The 24,708-nt window shown below is 35.9% G+C and overlaps 2 protein-coding genes across 4 annotated transcripts; both read left to right on the top strand.

Moving 5' to 3' along the window:
- The first annotated feature begins 741 nt into the window (after positions 1 to 741).
- On the top strand, positions 742 to 9,794 carry LOC139966071 (uncharacterized). Its single transcript, XM_071968736.1, has 3 exons — positions 742 to 1,090; positions 5,325 to 7,533; positions 8,139 to 9,794. Exons 2-3 carry the CDS (start codon positions 5,344 to 5,346, stop codon positions 8,148 to 8,150), a joined length of 2,202 nt encoding a protein of 733 aa, XP_071824837.1. The 5' UTR covers positions 742 to 1,090; positions 5,325 to 5,343; the 3' UTR covers positions 8,151 to 9,794.
- Positions 9,795 to 14,550: 4,756 nt separating this feature from the next.
- Positions 14,551 to 23,047, top strand: LOC139966039 (uncharacterized). Of its 3 annotated transcripts, none has more exons than XM_071968683.1 (3): positions 14,551 to 15,028; positions 19,082 to 21,287; positions 21,891 to 23,047. In XM_071968683.1, the coding sequence occupies exons 2-3, from the start codon at positions 19,101 to 19,103 to the stop codon at positions 21,900 to 21,902; spliced, it is 2,199 nt and encodes a 732-aa protein (XP_071824784.1). In that variant the 5' UTR covers positions 14,551 to 15,028; positions 19,082 to 19,100; the 3' UTR covers positions 21,903 to 23,047. The 3 variants fall into 3 exon arrangements, with proteins under 3 accessions (XP_071824784.1, XP_071824777.1, XP_071824788.1); XM_071968676.1 differs by lacking the exon at positions 14,551 to 15,028 and adding an exon at positions 15,658 to 16,429; XM_071968687.1 differs by lacking the exon at positions 14,551 to 15,028 and adding an exon at positions 16,313 to 16,446.
- Positions 23,048 to 24,708: the final 1,661 nt, after the last annotated feature.

The following is a 24,708-nucleotide window of genomic DNA, read 5'->3' on the forward strand; positions in this document are numbered from 1 at the left end:
CTTTGTTCTTATTATTCTTTGTTGGGTTGAGGTCAATATACTTTTCACCGTTTATTGCAAATTTAAATTTATAAAGAATTCCTCCATACAAAGATTCTTGTTTTGGCGACTATTTTGGTAAATACGATTGTTCCCATGTAGAATTAAAAAGTTATATGGGTGGGTACATCCATTCACAAAGCCAAAAAAGATACATTTTTTTGTGAAAGAAAATTACTTTCTTAAAAAAACAATTATCCACTTCTAAAATCAACTCTGATGTGAACTGACAATCCCAAAACAAGTGCTCAAGACTTTCATCCTGTGTTGTATAGTAGGTACTCTGACTATTCTTAGTTAACACATACTAAGCAAAAGTTTGTTATTATTATTATTTATTATTATGATTATGATTATGATGATTGTGATTATGATTATGATTATTATTTTTATTATTATTATCATAATTATTATTATTATCACTATTATTGTGGTTATGATTATTATTATGATTATGATTATGATTATGATTATTATTATGATTATGATTATGATTATGATTATTATTATGATTATGATTATTAGTAGTAGTAGTAGTAGTAGTAGTAATAGTATTATTATTATTATTATTATTATTATTATTATTATTATTATTATTATTATTATTATTATTATTATTATCACTATTATTGTGGTTGTTATTATGATTATTATTCAACTAACATCGTTACTATGCTTACTCGCAAACCCTGTATTGATTTTTGTGTGCATGTGTACGCACCGAGTGTAGAAATACAGCTGTGCACCACTGAGTGTAGATCAGTGCTCTGCACAAATATGCCATTAAACAAGTTACGGGAGGGTGTTAGGCAATTGCTAAGTACACTAACACCCAAATTATCAACAGGGGATTTCCATTATTATCGCCTGGTTTTGGACGTTCACCGGTACTTTGCGTCTCGTCTGTTGTATTTTCATTCAGTTTCTTTGAAAAAAAACAACAAATGCAACAACAGCAACTAGATAAAGTATGATTCAAGTGCTTTTGATATTTCAACGTGAAATACAAAGACGCCTTAATACTCCATTGTCTGAAAGCTAAAAGGACAAGGTTAGTAAATATATCTGTTCCGCGATAGGTCTCTGAGTTCAATGTGTGCATGAAGGTACACAGTGTATCATAGCTTTCGGCCATTTTAACCCCGAAGTATTGAATGGTGTTAGGGTTGGTTATAAAACTGAAGTACAGTAGATAATTACGGCGTTAAAGAGCGAGTTCTGAATAGAGTACAGTAATAATGTTCTATGATAGGTATTTAACAGCTTAATGGAATACTTTCGAAGTACCTAGGCAACACTATTTCCAATATAATAAACACCATATTACAAACGGGAATAAGACTATAATATACTGTACATGTGTATTGCTTCTGCCATTGATAGTAATGCATAAGACCTTCCCAATAAAAGTCAGATCAAATGACATATGATACCAATTTTAAGAGCTGCCACATGAAGGTAGTAATGTTTAATGACTATAACTATCTGCCCTGTTTAAGTATAAGGACATCAAGCTTCTTGGAGAAGCCACAGGTGAATTAAGGTCTTGTAAAAGAGTGGATATGGCCATGAGATCGTTGTAGCTGACTCCCAACTATAGGGGGTCTGTGGACTTCCCCAGAGAAAGAATATACGTTTGGACGTCACATGGTGCGTTAATATTTACAATATAAAATATAGAAACTATTTCCAATTCTCATAAAGGTTCAGCCATTAGTGCAGGGAAATGTTGGAAATACAGTAGGATATTATTTATAAGCACAACCTTCCGTCTAGAGATACTTATAAAATAATAAATTATAGTCTCAACATGCTTCAGAATGCAACAAATGACTTGTTCATTTTTCTTCCTAGGACCGCCAGCTCACCCCCTCCCATACATGGGAGTTGGCTTCAATAACCCACAGAAGCCTACCCCTCATCATACTTCCTTCATATATGGCCCTCCAATAAAGATTCACTACCCCAATCAGTTGGGGAGTTATATTATTAGCACAATATTGCATTCAGAGCTACTTTACACAGGGGAATCAATCCCCATTGAAAAGTGGGGTGGGTGGGGGTGGGGTGGGTGGGGGAGGACATAAATAACTTAACATGCATACAAATGAAGGAGTGAGCGTCTTGGCGCAAAGGCTGTATCGGGTAGGGTCCAGGGGACCGCCTTAGGCTCCTGACGGGGTCCAGTGGCTAAGTTGAGGTATCGACCCCAGATATCGAGGTCATAGCCATGATACCGAATTCACTAAACCCTGAAGTTATAAACTGACTGATTGAGTAAACTTCGAATCATCATTTAGTGTCATTACAAGTCAACTGTTTAAACATAAAAAGGTAAACATTCTTAAACTTTGCATGCAAGAATAAAATCACCTTGTTATACAGATGTCTACAACATGCAAACATATGGTATCATAAGTACATTTAAGAAGCATTGTTGGTAACATCACCGGAAATGGCACATCCCATGCATGCCTTGTAAGTTGAATCTGAAAATTCTTTATTTTGAGATCTGATGATTGAGAATTTTACACTTACAAAAAAAAAGGTCAATTAGCAGAATTGTATTAGATGAATTGAATGAAGGACTTAAGGTAATAAGCTCTGCCTTATTCACTGTTTACACAGGTAAATGAAGATATAAAAGCACACCAGGGCTTTATTATGATAGCTGTAGCCTGTATGAAGTGGAGAAGCCATATGGGGAATTTAGGTGTAAATAAGTTGTTATCATTATTTCTTCTACATCCCAAGAAGGGACTTACTAGGGGAAGGAGGGGGGGGATGAAATGAGTGGGTGGGCCAAGTAGGGGACTGTGCCTCAATAATGTTAGTTAAAACATTGGGGTACTGTTATATAGGAGCTGACATTAAAACTGATAGGCCAACCAGGGCCGTCTTAAGAGATCACCGGGCCCTGGGCCCGGCAATGGAGCGGGGCCCCTCAATCAAGTGAGTCCGAAAAAAAGTTGCGTGAAAAATTGACATCCTTGACAATCGCTCAAGCATAGACATGCCTGCATTTACCACTCCTCCCTATGTCGCGCATAAAGCATAAAACTTTAGCTGAATAACATACATGATATATCTAAAAGCTGAAATACATTATAGAAGAGTAATCTTCTAGTTGCCCTCCATCCCTTCCCTAACAATACTGGACTCACCATTTGTAACACCCTTGTGTTGAGTCGTTCAACTGGGGAAACTAACGAAATTTGCGGCATTTCTTGATCGTAAACTGTTGTATGATTGGCTGAAAGTCAATTATTTTGAGGATGTCGCTTTCTATGCATATGGGAGAGAGCCTATTAAGTCCGAGTTGTCTGGTGTTGTTAGCCTTCGGGGCATTGTATATTCCAGGGTTGCCAACTCAGATTCGAATATTTAATGTCAAACTCTCAAGTGTTTCACCAACTCTCGTCACAAGTTGTCAAGTATCGAATTCAATCAGGCATAATGGCCTATTCAATAAGTTTTCCTCCCAGATTAAGACATGGGATTACTACGATTGCGGGGCCCCGGCATCGCGGGGCCCTGGGCCAGGGCCCAGTGGGCCCATGCGTTAAGACGGCCCTGAGGCCAACATAAAAGTACATATAGACGTAATAAATATATCCATGAGCCATAGTTTAGTAATAAAGTTCTACACTGTTCACGATAAAATCTTAGGAGTTCTCTACGTGAATTGTTATTCTAAAAAAATGATCAGTTATAATTAACCCTGTGTTTTATTGTTTGGAACGCCATTCCTACAATACGTGCCTAGGAACTTGAGGTTTCACTGCACTAATCTGACTAATGAAATCAGAAGAAATGATATGAACAGTTTGCTTAAACTAAGTGAAATAGTGCTCACTGCCTAAGCATTCACATTATCTTAATCAAAATATAATTTACATATAATGTTATATTGCTTATATTGTACGTGACAAACAACATATAAAAAAATATAAAAATAAAATAAAATAAACTAGAATGGAGATTAGCGAATGCTGCAGGCTTTCATTATCTCCTTGCTCAGCATATAGCCTCACCGGTGTATGGGCCCGGTTCCTCAGTTAATTTACGCTATAAATGAAATCTGTAATTCTTATATCTTCAACCCAGTTGAAGTTGTAATTTCATTGGGGGTTGAGCAATTGAGAATGAAACATTAATAACCAATTATCTCATAGCACAATGAGATGTATTATGAGATACACGAGTCATTATGAGCCTGATAATGGGCTAGTGCTTACAGGAGCCAGCCACTAAACCTGGGTGGAGAAATTTGATGTTATTTCTTCCACCTCTCAGAAAGAGGAATGTGCCCCCCTGCCCCCCCCCTCCCTGCCGTGATTGATGCCCCTGCTTGTACAGACAAAAGTTTATACCTAAGATTACACCAGTTGACGCTTAGAAAACATAAAATTCTGGGTGTGGACTCCTACATCCCGACAAAGTGTCTACTACAATGACCCAAGTGCAGCCCCCCCCCCCTTCTCCCCTACTTAAAATCTATCATTCTCCTCTGGCCCATCAACACAATTTTTAACGCCATACCTTAATCGATTGGGGGAGTTGAATTTGCTCCCCTCCATACCGGCGTGTGTGTGTTCAAGGGGGGGGGGGGCGCCTGTGTTTGTGATGGCTAGAAGAACTAGTTGAGTCAATGTCGTGCTTGGTACAGTAGGTAGATGCTCCTTGTTGGTTAAATGTTCTCTATTGTTTGTGCTTCCCGTTTCATGCATATTGATGAGTGGGCGGGGTAAACGTACAATTCATATAATGGCAATATCTTTTCAAACCTATGTCTGATTTAGTTCATACTTGGTATGGTGATGTAACTATATAGTAAGTATATGCTCTTTTCAACAACTTTGACCTTGTTCATATTCATGATTTGGTGGGGCGTAATGGGAAATAGTCAAAAACAGCTTGAAAACACATATATCTCATCAACCACAAGTTGAATAAATGTCATACTTGGTAAATGCCTCATGATTGAAATTGGTAGAGGTTAAAAGAGGTCAACAGGTAACAAAGTTCCAGCACTATCAAAGTCAGTGTGGTTGGGTTTGCCATCAGCAATATCCGAACAGTTCCATTATGCCAGTGATCGAGTTGCACCAATATCTAGACTTCTGTCTTGATAGGGCAAAGAAATACCCGTCATACCGTAAGTTAAAAAGAACAGCTTTTAAATTCAGTTCATTGAAGGTCTTGCTACTTAATTTTCTTGCTCTCAATTTGTTAATCCAAATGATGATAGTAATAAACATTTAACATGATATTTTTCTTTACAGCTTAAATTTCGCGACAAAAATGGCCTGCCCATCGCCTTGGAAAGACATCGAAGATAAATTCTTTGAATGTTCCATTTGTTTGGATCTGTTTAAAGAACCGAAACTATTACCGTGTCTACATAGATTTTGTAAACCATGTCTGGAACCTATACTAGAAGGACAGGTTGGGACATTTAAATGTCCTCTTTGCAAAGATGTCTGTAAAATACCAAACAATAGGATAGATGGGTTCAAGACTGACTTCCATATGAAAAGTATGCTGCAGTTTATTCAGCTACAGAAAACATTTGAAAATGAAGAAGTTAGGGTCTGTGTTGGCTGTTCAAAGAAGTTAAAGGTTACAGCATACTGTTTTAAGTGCAAAGATTTTCTTTGTGTCCAGTGTTATCAATTCCACTCGACCAACAAGATGGTTGCTGATCATCGGGGAAATGTATTAGCTCTGAAAGATGTTGAAGGAAAGAGTCTCACATTAGAAAAACTTGCATCATTGAAGGAAGCCCTTAGGTGCCATGTTCATACAAAATTTAAAGCTCAGTTATGTTGTTGTACTTGTGGAAATCTCCCTGTTTGTGTGACATGTACGTATGGAAAACACAAAGGTCATGACCTACAAGACGTTGCGAATGTGTCGAAAGAAGAAAGAGAGAGATTGCAGAAGAGATTGGAAGAACTTGTAAAACTGAAAGAAAATGTAACCAGCTTAACTGATAAAATAAACAAAGTAAATGAAGAACTTACATCAGTCGTTGCAGATACAAAAGCAAAATGGAAAACACAGTACGAAGATCAGACCAGGAAGTTAAAGAATAAGAAAGAGAAAGAAAAGAGAGAATTCAACAGATTCAAAACAGTTCTTGAAGAAAGGAGTCGAAAAGAATTGCAAAAATTAGAAACAGAAATGGAAGAGAAGATTAGAGAAATAAGAGACGAGTACGACAGGATGATTAAAATCAAAATTAGGGAATCAAAAGAGAAAGAGGAAACCAAACAAAATGAAATAGAAAACAGTGAATTAAAGATTGACGAAACAATGAACAAACTTGATGCTGTAATGAATGAGAGAAATAAAACAATAGAAGAACAACAGCAACGCAAGCTTAGAGAAACACAAAACTTATCAGATCTTTGTAATCAATGGGTCAATAAGTTTGAAAATATGTCTACTATAGCTTCGAGTGTCCTTGAATCACACAACCACTGGACAGACGCACAGTGCATTCCTGATATAAGAGCTGCGAGCGAACCCCTAGTTGAGGATCTTATGAAAGATTTTCCAGAAATGGAATCTTTATCTGATATAACAATGGATGATCTACCAATGTTGTGTACTGATAGAGTAAATATATCGGATAATGTAGAATCTGTTGTTGATATTGATGTGATCAAAGGTACTTGGTTTTGTTTAACTGGTATAACAAGTACTGGCTCTGGTAACAACGTCATCTCTGGGATGTCATCATCTGTCCATTCATTTATCACAGTGATAAACAGACAAGGACGTCAGATTCGTCAAAACAAGATAGATAAAGGCAAAGGGGGCTCTCTTCCCATTCGTTACTGTGCTGCTTTATCACGTGATAGGATAGCTTCGGTGTGTAAGTCCAATCAGCTTGTTGTTTATAATATTCATGGTGGGTCCTTGACTCAAAAAAACATCACGTCCTTCTTTGGTGACATCAAAACGGTGGGTAAGAAATATGCGAGTTGTATAACTACTGATACTATACGTGGCCACATCATTGTAGGTTCATCTATTGGATCGCTATTCATATTTGATGAAGAATTGAAGTTCATTCGAGCTCTGAAGCTGCCAGAGGTTATAAAATGCCCAAGAGATATCCTTTATCATGAAGGCGTTCTGCTGATATGCGATGAAAAGAGTAGATGTGCATACGCTGTTACCATGGATACATCTAAAACAGAGGGAGAGTTACTATACAAGCTTCCGATACCAGCTATTGACGGAAAGACGTATCCTTGGAGTATATGTGCAGACAGGGCAGGTTTTGTATACATCTTGTGGGCATCGAGTGTATGTCATCCTGCAAAATTTATCATCACACAGTACAGTCAAGATGGTCAGCAGTTGTTGACAACCAAACGGACAGAAGATACAGCACGGTGTATAACAACATTGATGACAGAGGAGGGAGAGAAACTACTTGTAGCTACATCACGGTCGGGAAAGATGCTTTGTTATGGTCTGGTAAGTATATCTCAGTGTTCCTTACTTTAATATGATTACTACTAGTAACATATAAATGTTGTTGTCGGGATACTCTGATGTAACGACAATTAAATGGTACATTCAGCTTTGATAATACCACCAAGGATATCATCTTCCTGTATTGACTTTATGTATGACCAAGTAGCATATAATATTTATAACTTTAAAGATAGTTTTTGCCTGAATTTAGCTCAAGTAATAGTATATAAATTAGTAGAAGTTATCTCTTAAACCCAATATACATTAAACTAAAGTGCAAAACTTGTTCACTATTTCCTTTTACGGAATTGAAAGAAGAAAAATTAAGAATTTTAACGAGATAATGGTACTGTTGTTGACAAGACATCGCAATGCCAACTTAAGATGATTAAAAAAAGAAAATAAACAACAAAGGTCAGAACAGGGAACATAACAGGCAAGAATGGAAAGAAGAAAAGAAAAGAAAAGAAGGGATTTGTTCGCTGAAAAAACATTACACAAAGAATCGACATCTAACATGTCTTTTTTGTTCATTCAAAAATGTGCTTCATGAGAATAGAGAACTGGATCAACGTTTGTAACTTTATAAATGTTCTTTCCAACAGACACCAGAATAAAGTCAACCTGAAAATATACATGAAAGAAACGAATATCCAGAGTATACACCACACACTGAATCGAAATATCAAAGGCTGGGTGCAGCTGATGAGGAGAGAATTATCAAAATTTGCTGAAACAAACTAGAAAATTTAAGATGAAACGGATCATGATGATTAAGATCGGTCTTCTTAGTTTATATAGTTTCATTAGAATGAATTGAAAGGTGGAAAGAATTAGACCGTCAACCCATTTAGCTTAACGGTTACTTTTTTACAACATTTAGTCACAAAACAATAAGGTACAATAATGACGTAGACATATGTTTTACCAAACCTCGCTTAAAGTTGGCTGCGAAGGAATATTAATCAGAAGCTGACCGAACTTTCATATTTTCGGTGTGGTATTAATGACTTTTATGGAACTTGTAAAGTTAGATCTCGAAAATCAAGTACATTGAAACATATGCGTAGAACTGCTGACGTTAATGCGAGTAAATATGGATGTGGAAACGTGTCTTTACGATTATAATTTACCACATGAACATGTGGGAAAAATCGAATGGCTTAAAACTTCGCTTCACATCTTGTGTTTATCTAATGGACAGTTTTAAATCATTTTTCTTTACAATTCGGATTATCATTTCTACAGTGGATTAATAGGGACATAGGAAAGAAAGATTTTGAGATAAGTAGTCAACTTTTTATTTCAAATTATTGACTTAATAAGTCAAACTGTTGACTTTTGATCTCAATTTCTTTCCTTTCCAATGTCCTTATCAAACCACCGTACATTTAAGAAAGGAAAACTGTGTATTTGTCCTGCATGAAGACCCACTTCAGCATACTTTAGCCGTGGTCTGATTTCACTGCTTCTTATGATATTCGCTCAACTATAGTATCTACTGCATGCATAAGATCTGAAATAGTCGATTGAAGTAAAATCCAAAAGTGGAGAGGAGTGGCAAGTGATATGAAGGGTGACAAGCTGGCTCCGTATTATTAGAAAATACCAACAAAAGTATTGTTGCTCTGTTTTGTTCAATGATAATAATTTCGAATGAAGAACAGTCATATGCAGCCTCCAATGCTAAATCTTTCTTTCGATTAGCGTGTGGGACTGCAAAACTAGCCGAATTTGTCATGTTTGATCTTTTAATATACGATTTAATCATATAAAGGACTTTTTTACTACTCTGTTTTCCTATAAACGAATGCGATGGTTTCGGGTTATTATTATTATTATTATTACTAATCTTTATGCATTATGTTCCAGGGCCCCACAATTAACCGCGGTCCCGGGCTGTAATATACTGATGTCAAACCCCCCTCTCGTTAGGCCTGGCTACTATGTACTATACTTTAACATAACATAAACAATTATGAATGTTATAATGAAAAATATTATCAACAATGTTCTATTCAGAGTAATACATCTCTTGTGATACACTAAATCAGCATAAATGGTTTCTCGTATATATCACTTTAATACCAGACTAGACGCTTTTAAGGTCGGAATACTCGAACCAAAATTGTCTTCTGAACATTTCTTCCAGGTAAAATAGTATCTTATTATAATATATAAACCACCTACGCAAGTTACAATGTTAATGTCCGGAGCATTTCATGTGTAATATCGACAAAGATGGTGTGATCTTCAAAATATTTCACGGTTTTATTTCATTTGATTTCTTGACGGTTTGATAATGTTTAGCATGATCCCGGACTCACCTTTAATTCCTTTACGTGAAAGGATGTTTCTCGTTGTAGGTAAATATAGGAAAACACATAGAAGAGCTGTTTGTTACCAGTAGTCACCGCCAGCAAGTCATCATATTATAGTTTGGTCTGCTTTGGAATTGAGGTAGTTGCAGCTACAAGTCAATACAACTATGCCTTGAAGCAGAGGTAACCGTGAAGGGAGACAACGTCGCGTAGGTAACAAACGTGATGTAAGTCTATTACTGTCTTAGTGGTTAATATAGGTAATTGTCAAGGGGAGCCTCTGCCTCATGAAGGAGGTAACATGAGGTAAGTTTATTACTGACTTAGTGATTCATAGAGGTAATTGCTGAGGGGAGTCTCGTGGAGGAGGTAATATGAGGAAAGATTAATACTGTCGTTATGTAAAAAGGTAATTGTGGAGGTAAGCCTCACAAAGGAGGTAACGTGATATATGTTTATTTACTGCCTTTGTGATACTGGAGATAATTTTGGAGGTAAGCCTCATGTGGGAGGTAACGTGAGGTATGTTTATTTACTGTCTTAGAGATTAATAGAGGTAATTATCAAGGTGAGCCTCGTGGAGGAGGTAACGTGAGGTAAGTTTATTACTGTCTTAGTGATTAATGGAGGTAATTGTGGAGCCTCATGATGATTAAGCCTATATATTGTGTTCGTCAACAATGAACCAATAAACAACTAAATATTTTTTGTAGTCCTAAAAGATTCTGACCCTCCAATATATTTTCAAAAAGATATGATAAGTGCATGTGAGATATTTCTTATCATTGGCCATGACAGTAAAGCAATAGTCAACGTTCGACATGCGAGAGCGACCATTATCGACATGTTTTGTATATTTGGCAAAATGATGATGATGATGTTTATGGTTTATGGTGATGGTGATGGTGATGATGATGATGATGATGATGATGATGATGATGATGATGATGATGATGATGATGATGATGATGATGATGATGATGATGATGATGATGATGATGATGATGATGATGATGATGATGATGATGATGATGATGATGATGATGATGATGATGATGATGATGATGATGATGATGACGACGACGATGATGGTGATGATGATGATGATGATGATGATGGTGGTGATGATGATGATGATGACTATGATGATGATGATGACGATGATGATGATGATGTTTAACCTGTATGATTACATTCTAACCATGATGATGATGATGATGATGATGATGATGATGATGATGATGATGATGATGATGATGATGATGGTGATGGTGATGGTGATGGTGATGGTGATGGTGATGGTGATGGTGGTGGTGATGGTGATGGTGATGATGATGATGATGACGACGATGATGGTGATGATGATGATGATGATGTTTAACCTGTATGATTACATTCTAACCATGATGATGATGATGATGATGATGATGGTGGTGGTGGTGGTGGTGGTGGTGGTGGTGATGATGATGATGATGATGATGATGATGATGATGATGATGATGATGATGATGATGATGATGATGATGATGATGATGATGATGATGATGATGATGATGATGATGATGATGATGATGATGATGATGATGATGATGATGATGATGATGATGATGATGATGATGATGATGATGATGATGATGATGATGATGGTGATGGTGATGGTGATGGTGATGGTGATGGTGATGGTGATGGTGATGGTGATGGTGATGGTGATGGTGAATTTATTATTATTATAATTATTATTATAAGACTTCTATTTGCTATAATTATTGGAACTATTCAAAATCTGCTTTCTGTTACAGAATGAAATAGAGCATAACGTAGTAAATACTAATACAATACTATTATAGCTCGCAGTGACCAATGATGAGGCACAGCCAAAAGCTTGAATGGACATGCTTAAACAAACCACTACAACCACACGAAACATATGTACAACAGCTAACGAAATAAGTCAACACAACTAGAGAAAACATTTTGAATGTGCATAAAATTAACTTTGTTCTTATTATTCTTTGTTGGATTGAGGTCAATATACTTTTCACCGTTTATTGCAAATTTAAATTTATAAAGAATTCCTCCATACAAAGATTCTTGTTTTGGCGACTATTTTGGTAAATACGATTGTTCCCATGTGGAATTAAATAGTTATTTGGGTAAAATGTAGTATGTAGTTATATCCCCATCATATTAATTTAAACATTTGCTCCCATGCCTCTTTGTCTTAAGAGTAACTACTTACTTCCTGTTCATGACTTATTCACCCTACACCCACATGATATTCGTAGAAGCCCCCTTTGTCTTAATTCCATGAACTATTCATGCTGAAGCACAGATGACAACCTGTTGCATCTCAGGTGTATTACAAATATGGTTAGTCATAGCACTCTCCTATGTGCCTTGTAATTATAAGTAAGACCAAGAGTTTATGTCACAGAGAGGTTATCGCCCCCTCACAGGAAGTTGAAATGATTTAAATACTTTAGTTTTTTAAAATGTAAAAGACTAAGATTTCAGACTTCAGAGAGTGTACTTCAGATACACTCCAGCAATAAAGCTTTTACTCTAGAATTATATCTATGTCTGGAGTGTCTCTTTGTTTGTTGTTCATTATTTATTAACGGAGCACCCCAACGTAACAGTACATCCATTCCCAAAGCCAAAAAGATACATTTTTTGTGAAAGAAAAATTACTTTCTTAAAAAAACAATTATCCACTTCTAAAATCAACTTTGATGTGAACTGACAATCCCAAAACAAGTGCACAAGACTTTCATCCTGTGTTGTATAGACGGTACTCTGGCTATTCTTAGTTCACCCATACTAAGCAAAAGTTTGTTTATCGCAAATATTCTATGTAAAAAACGGATTTGAAAATAAAGCAGTTTTACATCACAAACAGTAGAACTCGGCATTTAATAAAAACAAATGCCAGTTCTCTTCCGTGAAAACCTTGAACTTTTTATTCCATTTTCCTAATGCTGCAGGTTTCTTAGTAATACGAGAAAGCATCTTAGAATAAATGAATTGAGAAATCGAAATAGCATTCATGACCGTGTTAAGTCAATGGCAGTTGTGATTAATTGATTCAGTGTTTATACAGCCAAAGTATAGCGAAAAAGGGAATCTATCTGAATTCGGCGCATGAACCAATTATAGGCCATTAGACTACCGAACTGATCAAACAAGTCGCTGACATGATACATTCATCTTAAACAGGTGATATACATAACCACCGCATTATCTACAGGAATAAAGAAATTATTCCAGATGAATTGATGAACTATTCCAGATGAATTGATTACCGAAATTCTCAGTTGGACTGTTAAAGTTAATGTAACACCCAAGCATATGCAACTTGATTAACAAACGCATTATTAATATTGTGAATATCTTCTTAAAACAATTGCACTGAACAAAAAGATTTTGCCAAATGGACCTAACACAATGTCGAAAACACTTTCCAGGGACCATGTATATCATTGCAGTATCGTTTAACCCAGGTACACTTTAAATTCTTAATGAAACTTTCCATATGAGTAACTTCAACCTCACTAATAGGACTGATACTTGTTGACCGTTTAATTTTGTCCGGGTTGCCAGACCAAATAAAATAAAAAAATAAAAATTTCAAAAGCTTACTCGGATGACTAAAAAACTAGCGTGAGGGGCAATGTTATGACAATAAGTTTATCGGACAAAAAGGTCATTTTTAAGAAAACCAAACTACGTACGAACGACTGCTCCGCTCTCAACCCCAGTCCCCTTGCATCGGGAATGTGACCGTGTGATCATCGTCGGGCGTGCATCACCAATCCCCTCGAAAGGGAACAGATACTACACATGATCCAAAAGGTGTTAAATCACTGGACGCCCATGTTTGAACAATTTGAAACAAATTGGAATTGGTTAAATTAATTGAAGGCCCGACGCCTGATATAGCAAATTAAATCCCTTATAGTTGAAGTGAGGGACTCCTTTCTATCATCTAGCAAAAAAACAAAAAGCGGTGTCGTCTGCGTATTGTAAAACCTTAACTTTCTGACCACTAATAATTATGCATTTAACATTTATATTATTTGTAAACTTTTAGAGCTAATACTTCGGCAGCCAGAATGAAAAGATAAGGACTCAGTGGACAACCTTACCTCAATCCTCTGCTGAAGCGGAAAGGAACCAATGGAGTGACCGTTGTTACAAACACAGGCGTTGCTATCGTTGTAAAAAGCCCGGATCCATTGTCTTCGACTCTTGCTGAACTTAAAATAAGATAATGTTCTATGTATAAACTTCCACTCGAGCTTATCAAAAGCTTTCTCGAAATCAATTAAGAAAATAAAACCTGTAATGCCCGGATCAGAAGAATACTTAATTAAGTCTAAGACGTACCTTCTGTTTTCACCAATAAACATGTTACTAAGCAAAATGCAGGCTGGGGACCTATTTGAAAGATTTGAAAGAATACGTTTTAATGTAGACGCAATCGCCTTAGAAGCAATTTAATATGATGTTTAGAAGTGAAATAGGCCTATATTTTTTATCATTATTATTATTTATAATTATGATTATGATGATTGTGATTATGATTATTATGATTATGATTATTTTTATGATTATTATTTGTTATTATTATTATTAATATTATTATTATTATTATGATTATAATTATTATTATTATTATTATTATTATTATTATTATTATTATTATTATTATCATCACTATTATTGTGGTTATTATTATGATCATCATTATTATTGTCATCATTATTATTATGATTATTATTCAACTTCCATCGTTACTATGCTTACTCGCAAACCCTGTATTGATTTTTGTGTGCATGTGTACGCACCGAGTGTAGAAATACAGCTGTGCACCACTGAGTGTAGATCAGTGCCCTGCACAAATGTACCATTAAACAAGTTACGGGAGGGTGTAAGGCAATTGCTAAATACACTAACACCCAAATTATCAACAGGGGATTTCCATTATTATCGCCTGGTTTTGGACGTTCACCGGTACTTTGCGTCTCGTCTGTTGTACTTTCATTTAGTTTCTTTGAAAAACAACAAAAGCAACAACAGCAACTAGATAAAGTATGATTCAAGTACTTTTGATATTTCAACGTGAAATACAAAGACGCCTTAATACTCCATTGTCTTAAAGCTAAAAGGACAAGGTTAGTAACTATATCTGTTCCGCGATAGGTCTCTGAGTTCAATGTGTGCATGAAGGTACACAGTGTATCATAGCTTTCGGCCATTTTAACCCGGAAGTATTGAATAGTGTGAGGGTTGGTTATAAAACTGAAGTACAGTAGATAATTACGGCGTTAAACAGCGAGTTCTGAATCGAGTACAGTAATAATGTTCTATGATAGGTATTTAACAACTTAATGGAATACTTTCGAAGTACCTAGGCAACACTATTTCCAATATAATAAACACCATATTACAACTGACGGGAATAAGACTATAATATACTGTACATATAACTGTACATGTGTATTGCTTCTGCCATTGATAGTACTGCATAAGACCTTCCCAATAAAAGTCAGATCAAATGACATATGATACCAATTTTAAGAGCTGCCACATGAAGGTACTAATGTTAAATGACTATAACTATCTGCCCTGTTTAAGTATAAGGACATCAAGCTTCTTGGAGAAGCTACAGGTGAAAATATATTATTAGCACAATATTGCGTTCAGGAGCTACTTTACACAGGGGAATCAATCCCAATTGAAAAGTGGGGTGGGCAGGGGTGTGGGTGGGGTGGGTGGGGTGGGTGGGGGAGGACATAAATAACTTAACATGCATACAAATGAAGGAGTGAGCGTCTTGGCGCAAAGGCTGTATCGGGTAGGGTCCAGGGGCCCGCCTTAGGCTCCTGACGGGGTCCAGTGGCTAAGTCCCTGCGGGGTTCAGGGGGAGGACTCACACCTAAAAATCGTCAAGTTTACTTCTGTTTGGTCCTTGAATTGATATGCCAGTCATAAATATATGTTAACAAAAGTCACATCTGACAAGTGATAAGACATAAATTAAGAAAGACATATCTATTCAGCATCTAGTTGTTACTTAGGTCCTTTATTGTGATAAATAAAATTGAAACTTAAAACAAACGGAAACATTCTAAAACTTTGCACCCAAGAAAAAAATCTCACCTTGTTTTCAGATATCTACAACATGCACACATATGGTAATATAAGTACATGCTTAATTCTTTGCATTTTGTTCAATCATTACTTGTCACTAATAAGTTCCCCTATGGGGATCGATTAAATAGTCCTGTAGAGACTCAACGTTTGCGTTATCTCATATATTTATTATTTATAGTATACGCAATGTATACTTTTGATGTAAAATACCAATCATATCAGTTCAGCGTGGGTGTTCTCGTCATATCAAAGTCCAATCTCAATTTCATATAAGTTTCGTGCGTTGTTTTCATTGTAGGCTACATACGTACAATGTACAGTGTATATTATCATGTATTTCCTTCCTGGTCCGACTCGAAATAACGTAAGAAAGAAAAATCTGGCTAGGTTAATAACTTGATGCAAGAGTACTGGAAAAGGTAAACATTAAAGTAAGGTACGGTAAGTCTTAGAAATGCATAACGGTTATAATTTCAAAAATGTCTCCTTAGTTCATCAGTATTTTGATATACCATTAAGAGGGATAAAATAGAGCAAAATTGCAATAGTGATTAGTATTATCGTTAATTTTGTATATCTATTGCCGTTGTTATATCACTAAGCTAAACAATCAGAACAGAACAGATATCTAGGTCATAGCCATGATACCGAATTCACTAAACCCTGAAGTTATAAACTGACTGATTGAGTAAACTTCGAATCATCATGTATTGTCATTGCAAGTCAACTGTTTAAACATAAAAAGGTAAACATTCTTAAACTTTGCATGCAAGAAAAAAATCACCTTGTTATACAGATGTCTGCAACATGCAAACATATGGTATCAGAAGTACATTTAAGATCATTGTTGGTTACATCACCGGAAATGGCACTTCCCAGGCCTTGTAAGTTGCATCTGAAATTCTTTATTTTGAGATCTCTTGATTGAGAATTTTACAATTACAAAAAAAAAGGTCAATTAGAAAAATTGTATTAGATGAATTGAATGAAGGACTTAAGGTTATAAGCTCTGCCTTATTCACTGTTTACACAGGTAAATGAAGATATAAAAGCACACCAGGGCTTTATTATGAAAGCTGTAGCCTGTCTGAAGTGGAGAAGCCATATGGGGAATTTAGGTGTAAATAAGTTGTTATCATTATTTCTTCTACATCCCAAGAAGGGACTTACTATAGGGGAAGGGGGGGAGATGAACTGAGTGGGTGGGCCATGTAGGGGACTGTGCCTCAGTAATCTTAGTTAAAACATTGGGGTACTGATTTAGGAGCTAACATTGAAACTGATAGGCCAACATAAAAGTGCATATAGACGTAATGAATATATCCATGAGCCATAGTTTAGTAATAAAGTTCTACACTGTTCACGATAAAATCTTAGGAGTTCTCTACGTGTATAGTTATTCTAAAAAAAATGATCAGTTATAATTAACCTTGTGTTTTATTGTTTGGAACGCCATTCCTACAATACGTGCCTAGGAACTTGAGGTTGCACTGCACTAAGCTGACTAATGAAATCAGAAGAAATGATATGAACATTAAGTGAAATAGTGCTTACTGCCTAAGCATTCATATTATCTTAATCAAAATATAATTTACATATAGTGTTATATTACTTATACTGTACGTGACAAACAACATAATATAAAATATAAAAAATAATAAACTAGAATGGAGATTAGCGAATGCTGCAGGCTTTCATTATCTCCTGGCTCAGCATATAGCCTCACCGGTGTATGGGCCCGGTTCCTCAGTTAATTTACGCTATAAATGAAATCTGTCATTCTTATATCTTCAACCCAGTTAAAGTTCTAATTTCATTGGGGGTTGATCAAATGAGAATAAAACATTAATAACCAATTATCTCATAGCACAATGTTTTCAGAGCTCCTTTTATGAGATACACGAGTCATTATGAGCCTGATAATGGGCTAGTGCTTACAGGAGCCAGCCACTAAACCTGGGTGGGGAAATTTGATATTATTTCTTCCACCTTTCAGAAAGAGGAATGTGTCCCCATGCCCCCCCCCTCCCTGCCGTGATTGATGCCCCTACTTGTACAGACAAACGTTTATACCTAAGATTGCACCAGTTGACGCTTACAAAACATAAGATTCTCGGTGTGGACTCCTACATCCCGACAAAGTGTCTACTACAATGACCCAAGTGCAGCCCCCCCCCTTCTCCCCTACTTAAAATCTATCATTCTCCTCTGGCCCATCAACACAATTTTTAACGCCATACCTTAATCAATTGGGGGAGTTGAATTTGCCCCCTCCATACCTCCACTCTGTTAAGCTGCTCATGCCACTGAGTGACTCTTTGTGGTTTTATGATGTTGAAGGCTTGGTTACTTTGCAATAGTGATGGCGTGTGTGTGTTCGCGGGGGGGGGGGGGGGGGCGCCTGTGTTTGTGATGGCTAGAAGCACTAGTTGAGTCAATGTCGTGCTTGGTACAGTAGGTAGATGCCCCGTGTTGGCTAAATGTGCTCTATTGTTTGTGCTTCCCATTTCATGCATATTGATGAGTGGGCGGGGTAAACGTACAATTCATATAATGGCAATATCTTTTCAAACCTATGTCTGATTTAGTTCGTACTTGGTATGGTGATGTAACTATATAGTAAGTATATGCTCTTTGCAACAACTTTGACCTTGTTAATATTCATGATTTGGTGGGGCTTATTGGGAAATAGTCAAAAACAGCTTGAAAACACATATATCTCATCAACCACAAGTTGAATAAATGTCATACTTGGTAAATGCCTCATGATTGAAATTGGTAGAGGTCAAAAGAGGTCAACAGGTAACAAAGTTCCAGCACTATCAAAGTCAGTGTGGTTGTGTTTGCCATCAGCAATGTCCGAACAGTTCCATTATGCCAGTGATCGAGTTGCACCAATATCTCGATTTCTGTGTTTATAGGGCAAAGAAATACCCGTCATACCGTAGGTTACAAAGAACAGCTTTTAAATTCAGTTCATTGAAGGTCTTGCTACTTAATTTGCTTGCTCTCAATTTTTTAATCCAAATAATGATAGTAATAAACACTTATCATCATACTTTTCTTTACAGATTAAATTTCGCGACAAAAATGGCCTGCCCATCGCCTTGGAAAGACATCGAAGATAAATTCTTTGAATGTTCAATTTGTTTGGATCTGTTTAAAGAACCGAAACTTTTACCGTGTCTACATAGATTTTGTAAACCATGTCTAGAACCTATACTAGAAAGACAGGTTGGGACATTTGAATGTCCTCTTTGTAAAGATGTCTATAAAATACCAAACAATAGGATAGATGGATTCAAGACTGACTTCCATATGAAAAGTATGCTGCAGTTTATTCAGCTACAGAAAACATTTGAAGATGAAGAAGTTAGGGTCTGTGTTGGCTGTTCAAAGAAGTTAAAGGTTACAGCATACTGCTTTAAGTGCAAAGATTTTCTTTGTGTCCTGTGTTATCAATTCCACTCGACCAACAAGATGGTTGCTGATCATCGGGGAAATGTATTAGCTCTGAAAGATGTTGAAGGAAAGAGTCTCACATTAGAAAAACTTGCATCATTGAAGGAAGCCCTTAGGTGCCATGTTCATACAGAATTTAAAGCTCAGTTATGTTGTTGTACTTGTGGAAATCTCCCTGTTTGTGTGACATGTACGTATGGAAAACACAAAGGTCATGACCTACAAGACGTTGCGAATGTGTCGAAAGAAGAAAGAGAGAGATTGCAGAAGAGATTGGAAGAACTTGTAAAACTGAAAGAAAATGTAACCAGCTTAACTGATAAGATAAACAAAGTAAATGCAGAACTTACATCAATCGTTGCTGATACAAAAAGGAAATGGAAAATGCAGTACGAAGATCAGACCAGGAAGTTAAAGAATAAGAAAGAGAAAGAAAAGAAAGAATTCAACAGATTCAAAGCAGTTCTTGAAGAAAGGACTCGAAAAGAATTGAAAGAATTAGAAACAGAAATGGAAGAGAAAATTAGAAAAATAAGAGACGAGTACGACAGGATGATTAAAATTAAAATTCGGGAATCAAAAGAGGAAGAAGACACCAAACGAAATGAAATAAACAACAGAGAATTAAAGATTGACGAAACAATGAAAAATCTTGATGCAGTAATGAATGAGAGAAATAAAACAATAGAAGAACAACAACAACGCAAGCTTAGAGAAACACAAAACTTATCAGATCTTTGTAATCAATGGGTCAATAAGTTTGAAAATATGTCTACTATAGCTTCTAGTGTCCTTGAATCACATAACCACTGGACTGACGCACAGTGTATTCCTGATATAAGAGCTGCGAGCGAACCTCTTGTTGAGGATATAATGAAAGATTTTCCAGAAATGGAATCAATATCTGATATAACAAGGGATGATTTACCAATATTGTGTATTGATAGAGTAAATATATCGGATAATGTAGAATCTGTTGTTGATATTGATGTGATCAAAGGTAAATGGTTTTGTTTAAGAGGTATAACAAGTACTGGCTCTGGTAACATCGTCATCTCTGGGAGTTTATCATCTGACCATTCATATATTAGAGTGATAAACAGACAAGGACGTCAGATTCGTCAAAACAAGATAGATAAAGTCAAAGAGAGCTCTCTTCACCCCTATCGTTACTGTGCTGCTTTATCACGTGATAAGATAGCTTCGGTGTGTCAGTCCAATCAGCTTGTTGTTTATGATATTCATGATGGGTCCTTTACCCAAAATAATATCACGTCCCTCTTTGATGACATCAAAACGATGAATATGGTGTATGCGAGTTGTATAACTACTGATCCTACACGTGGACACATCATTGTAGGTACATCTATTGGATCGCTATTTATATTTGATGAAGAATTGAATTTCATTCGAACTCTGAAGCTGCCAGAGGTTATAAAATGCTCAAGAGATATCCTTTATCATGAAGGCGTTCTGCTGATATGCGATGAAAAGAGTAGATGTGCATACGCTGTAACCATGGATACAACTAAAACAGAGGGAGAGTTACTATACAAGCTTTCGATACCAGCTATTGACGGAGAGACTTGGTATCCTTACAGTATATGTGCAGACAGAGCAGGTTTGGTATACATCTTGTGGTATAGTAGAACTGGAACATGTATCATCACACAGTACAGTCAGGATGGTCAGCAGTTGTTGACAACCAAACGGACAGAAGATACAGCATGGTGTATGACAACATTGATGACAGAGGAGGGAGAGAAGCTACTTGTAGCTACATTACAGTCGGGAAAGATGCTTAGTTATGGTCTGGTGAGTATATCTCAGTGTTCCATACTTTAATATGATTACTACTAGTAACATAAATGTTGTTGTCGGGATACTCTGATGTAACGACAATTAAATGGTACATTCAGCTCTGATAATACCACCAAGGATATCATCTTCCTATATTGACTTTATGTATGCCCAAGTAGCATATAATATTTATAACTTTAAAGATAGTTTTTGCTTGAAATTAGCTCAAGTTATAGTATATAAATTAGTAGAAGTTATGTCTTAAACCCAATATACATGAAACTAAAGTGCAAAACTTGTTCACTATTTCCTTTTACGGAATTGAAGAAGAAAAATTAAGAATTCTAACGAGATAATGGTACTGTTGTTGACAAGACATCGCAATGCCAACTTAAGTTGATTAAAAAAAAGAACATAAACAACAAAGGTTAGAAAAGGGAACATAACAGGCAAGAATGGAAAGAAGAAAAGAAAAGAAAAGAAGGGATTTGTTTGCTGAAAAAACATTACACAAAGAATCAACATCTAACATGTCTTATTTGTTCATTCAAAAATGTGCTTCATGAGAATAGAGAACTGGATCAACGTTTGTAACTTTATAAATGTTCTTTCCAACAGACACCAGAATAAAGTCATCCTGGAAAACACACATGAAAGAAAGAAATATCCAGAGTACACACCAGACTGAATCGAAATATCAAAGGCTGGCTGCAGCTGATGAGGAGAGAATTATCCAAATTTGCTAAAACAAACTAGAAACTTTAAGATGAAACGGATCATGATGATTAAGATCGGTCTTCTTAGTTTATATAGTGTCATTAGAATGAATTGAAAGGTGAAAAGAATTAGACCGTCAACCCATTTAGCTTAACGGTTACTTTTTTACAACATTTAGTCGCAAAACAATGAGGTACATTTGACGTAGACATACGTTTTACCAAAGTTGGCTGCGAAGGAATATTCATCAAAGGCGGACCGAACTTTCATATTTTCGGTGTGGTATTAATGACTTTTATGGAACTTAGATCTCGAAAATCAAGTACATTGAAACATATTTCCGTAGAACTGCTGACGTTCATGCGAATAAATATGGAGCTGGGAATGTGTCTTTACGATTGTAGAACATGCGGGATAATTCAAATGGGTTGTAACCTTGTTTCACATCTTGTGTTTATCTGATTGACAGGTTTAAATAATTTGTTTCTACAATTCGGAAGATCATTTCAGATAGGAAAATTGTTCAGTTTTCCAGCTTGAAGAACCCAGCTTACTTTAACCGTGGCCTGGTTTCATCGCTTCTTATGATATTTGCTCGACCATAGTCTCTACTGTATAAGATCTGAAAGATTCGATTTAAGTATAATCCAAAAAGTGGAGAGGAGTTGCAAGTGATATGAAGGATAACTAGCTCGCTCCGTATTATTAGAAAATAGCAACAAACGTAATGTTGCTCTGAATTTATTAAAGATAATAATTTCGAATGAAGAACAGTCATTTACTGCCCCCAGTGCTAAATCTAGCCTGTGGGATGGCAAAAACTAGCCGAATTTGTCATGCTTTGTATTTTAAGATACAATGTAATCATATATAAAGGACTTTTTCATTACTCTGTTTTCCTATGAATGCATCCATTGGATTTACAACGTCCTTGCCTGTATATAGTTTGCATCGAATATACCTTCAGCTTGATACGCATAAGTAAGAAATTTGTATTCATTATGTTAAAAGTATTTGATTATCCAGTTTTAAAGTAATAAAGTCAGTTCCATACTCTATTTATCTTTCTCATTTTGAAAACCTAGTTGGGATATCTTGTTTTGCTTGTATTGTAATTCTACCGTATGTACCGCTTGAACGCACTGGTACTGATAGTATGGACAGTATGAATATTCTGTTTCTACCAGATAAAGCTGAGGAACTATTCATATACATGAGAACCAACCAAAGTTAAATTTATGATTATCGATTCCAGTCAATGTGATAGACGGTCATATGGAAAGCCATTTTAACTTTTAATCAGGGATTTGGGATATCTGAAATTGTTTCTTATTTTAGACATCTCAATTTTATTTCAGATTTCTAAAATTAAATTTGGGATATCTAAAAAAAAATTTCAGGCATCTGAAATTAAATGCAAGATATGTAAAATTCTACTTCAGATATCTGAAATTGAATTCGAGATATCTGAATATAAATTTTAGATGCCTGAAATATAATTTCAGATATATGAAATATAATTTTAGATATCTCGTTGTCGTCCGGTATATCGAGATATCCGAAATTTAGTTAAATTGCTCACACTGTAATTCTTAAACTATTTATCGTCAACAATGCCATAGTCATCGCTATATATATATATATATATATATATATATATATATATATATATATATATATATATATATAAATTAATATAAATATACATATATAAATATATAAAATATATATATATACATTATATATATATAGCCTATCTATATATAATGTAGTTTATACCTGATTACGTGACTCCTGTGACCTAAAATGTTTTCGGATAATGTATCTTATTGATTGAACGACCAAACAAATATTCAAGTTAAACATAATCTGCCATTTAACACACGAAGTGTATATTCTGTTAAATGTCTACTTTCATTAACACACAGACCTTGAGGTAAAAAAAAAACCAGCAGTATTCACATGACACCAGCAGCGGATACACTTCAACCACTCTATATGGCACTACATCATATTTAATTATAACTGATGGCAGGTTCTTTAATATACCACTGATCTGATCCTCTCGCCCAGATCAGATTTAAATTAGCAATAGCTACGTTTAGTGATATTTGAATACTTGAGTCATGTATGAAGAAGTTTTGTTTGCACATAGCGAAAAAGTTGATAACGTCCAGGACGTTGGAAAAGTTCTTTCGTGTACCATATATGCATGCACGGCTAACTACAATCTGATCATGTCGTCGAGTATTTTATTATGTTTGTCTTTAATAGCAATGTGGGTGATGTCCGCGAGCGGTCACCAAACGGCAAATATATTGATGGTCTTTGAACAACCTGGTACAAGTCATTTCAAAAGCGCTGCGGCTGTTGCCAGAGTTCTAAGTTCACGTGGGTACAATATCACCTTCCTTCTGCCAGAGCCGTACCATACCTACCCAGCTGCATCGCAATATCGAGACATATTCTCTTTTCTTCACATTCGCAAAGGTTGTAGCCGAAAATCTTTGATCGTCGACGCCGAGCAACTGGCGCAGGACGTCACCATTGAGTCTGACTCGACTAGTTTGCTCTTTCAACTAATCAAGGCCGTCGCAGATGCTTTTCTTAAGTCATCCGAAGATCTTCTATGTGATGTAGAATTAAATGACGAAATCATGTCATCTAGGTTCGATCTGATCATGACTGACGCGAATTTTCTCTGGCAACAGGTTTTGGT

The sequence above is a fragment of the Apostichopus japonicus genome, chromosome 1 (assembly GCF_037975245.1).
Source record: "Apostichopus japonicus isolate 1M-3 chromosome 1, ASM3797524v1, whole genome shotgun sequence".
In the NCBI taxonomy this organism is placed as follows: Eukaryota; Metazoa; Echinodermata; class Holothuroidea; order Aspidochirotida; family Stichopodidae; genus Apostichopus; species Apostichopus japonicus.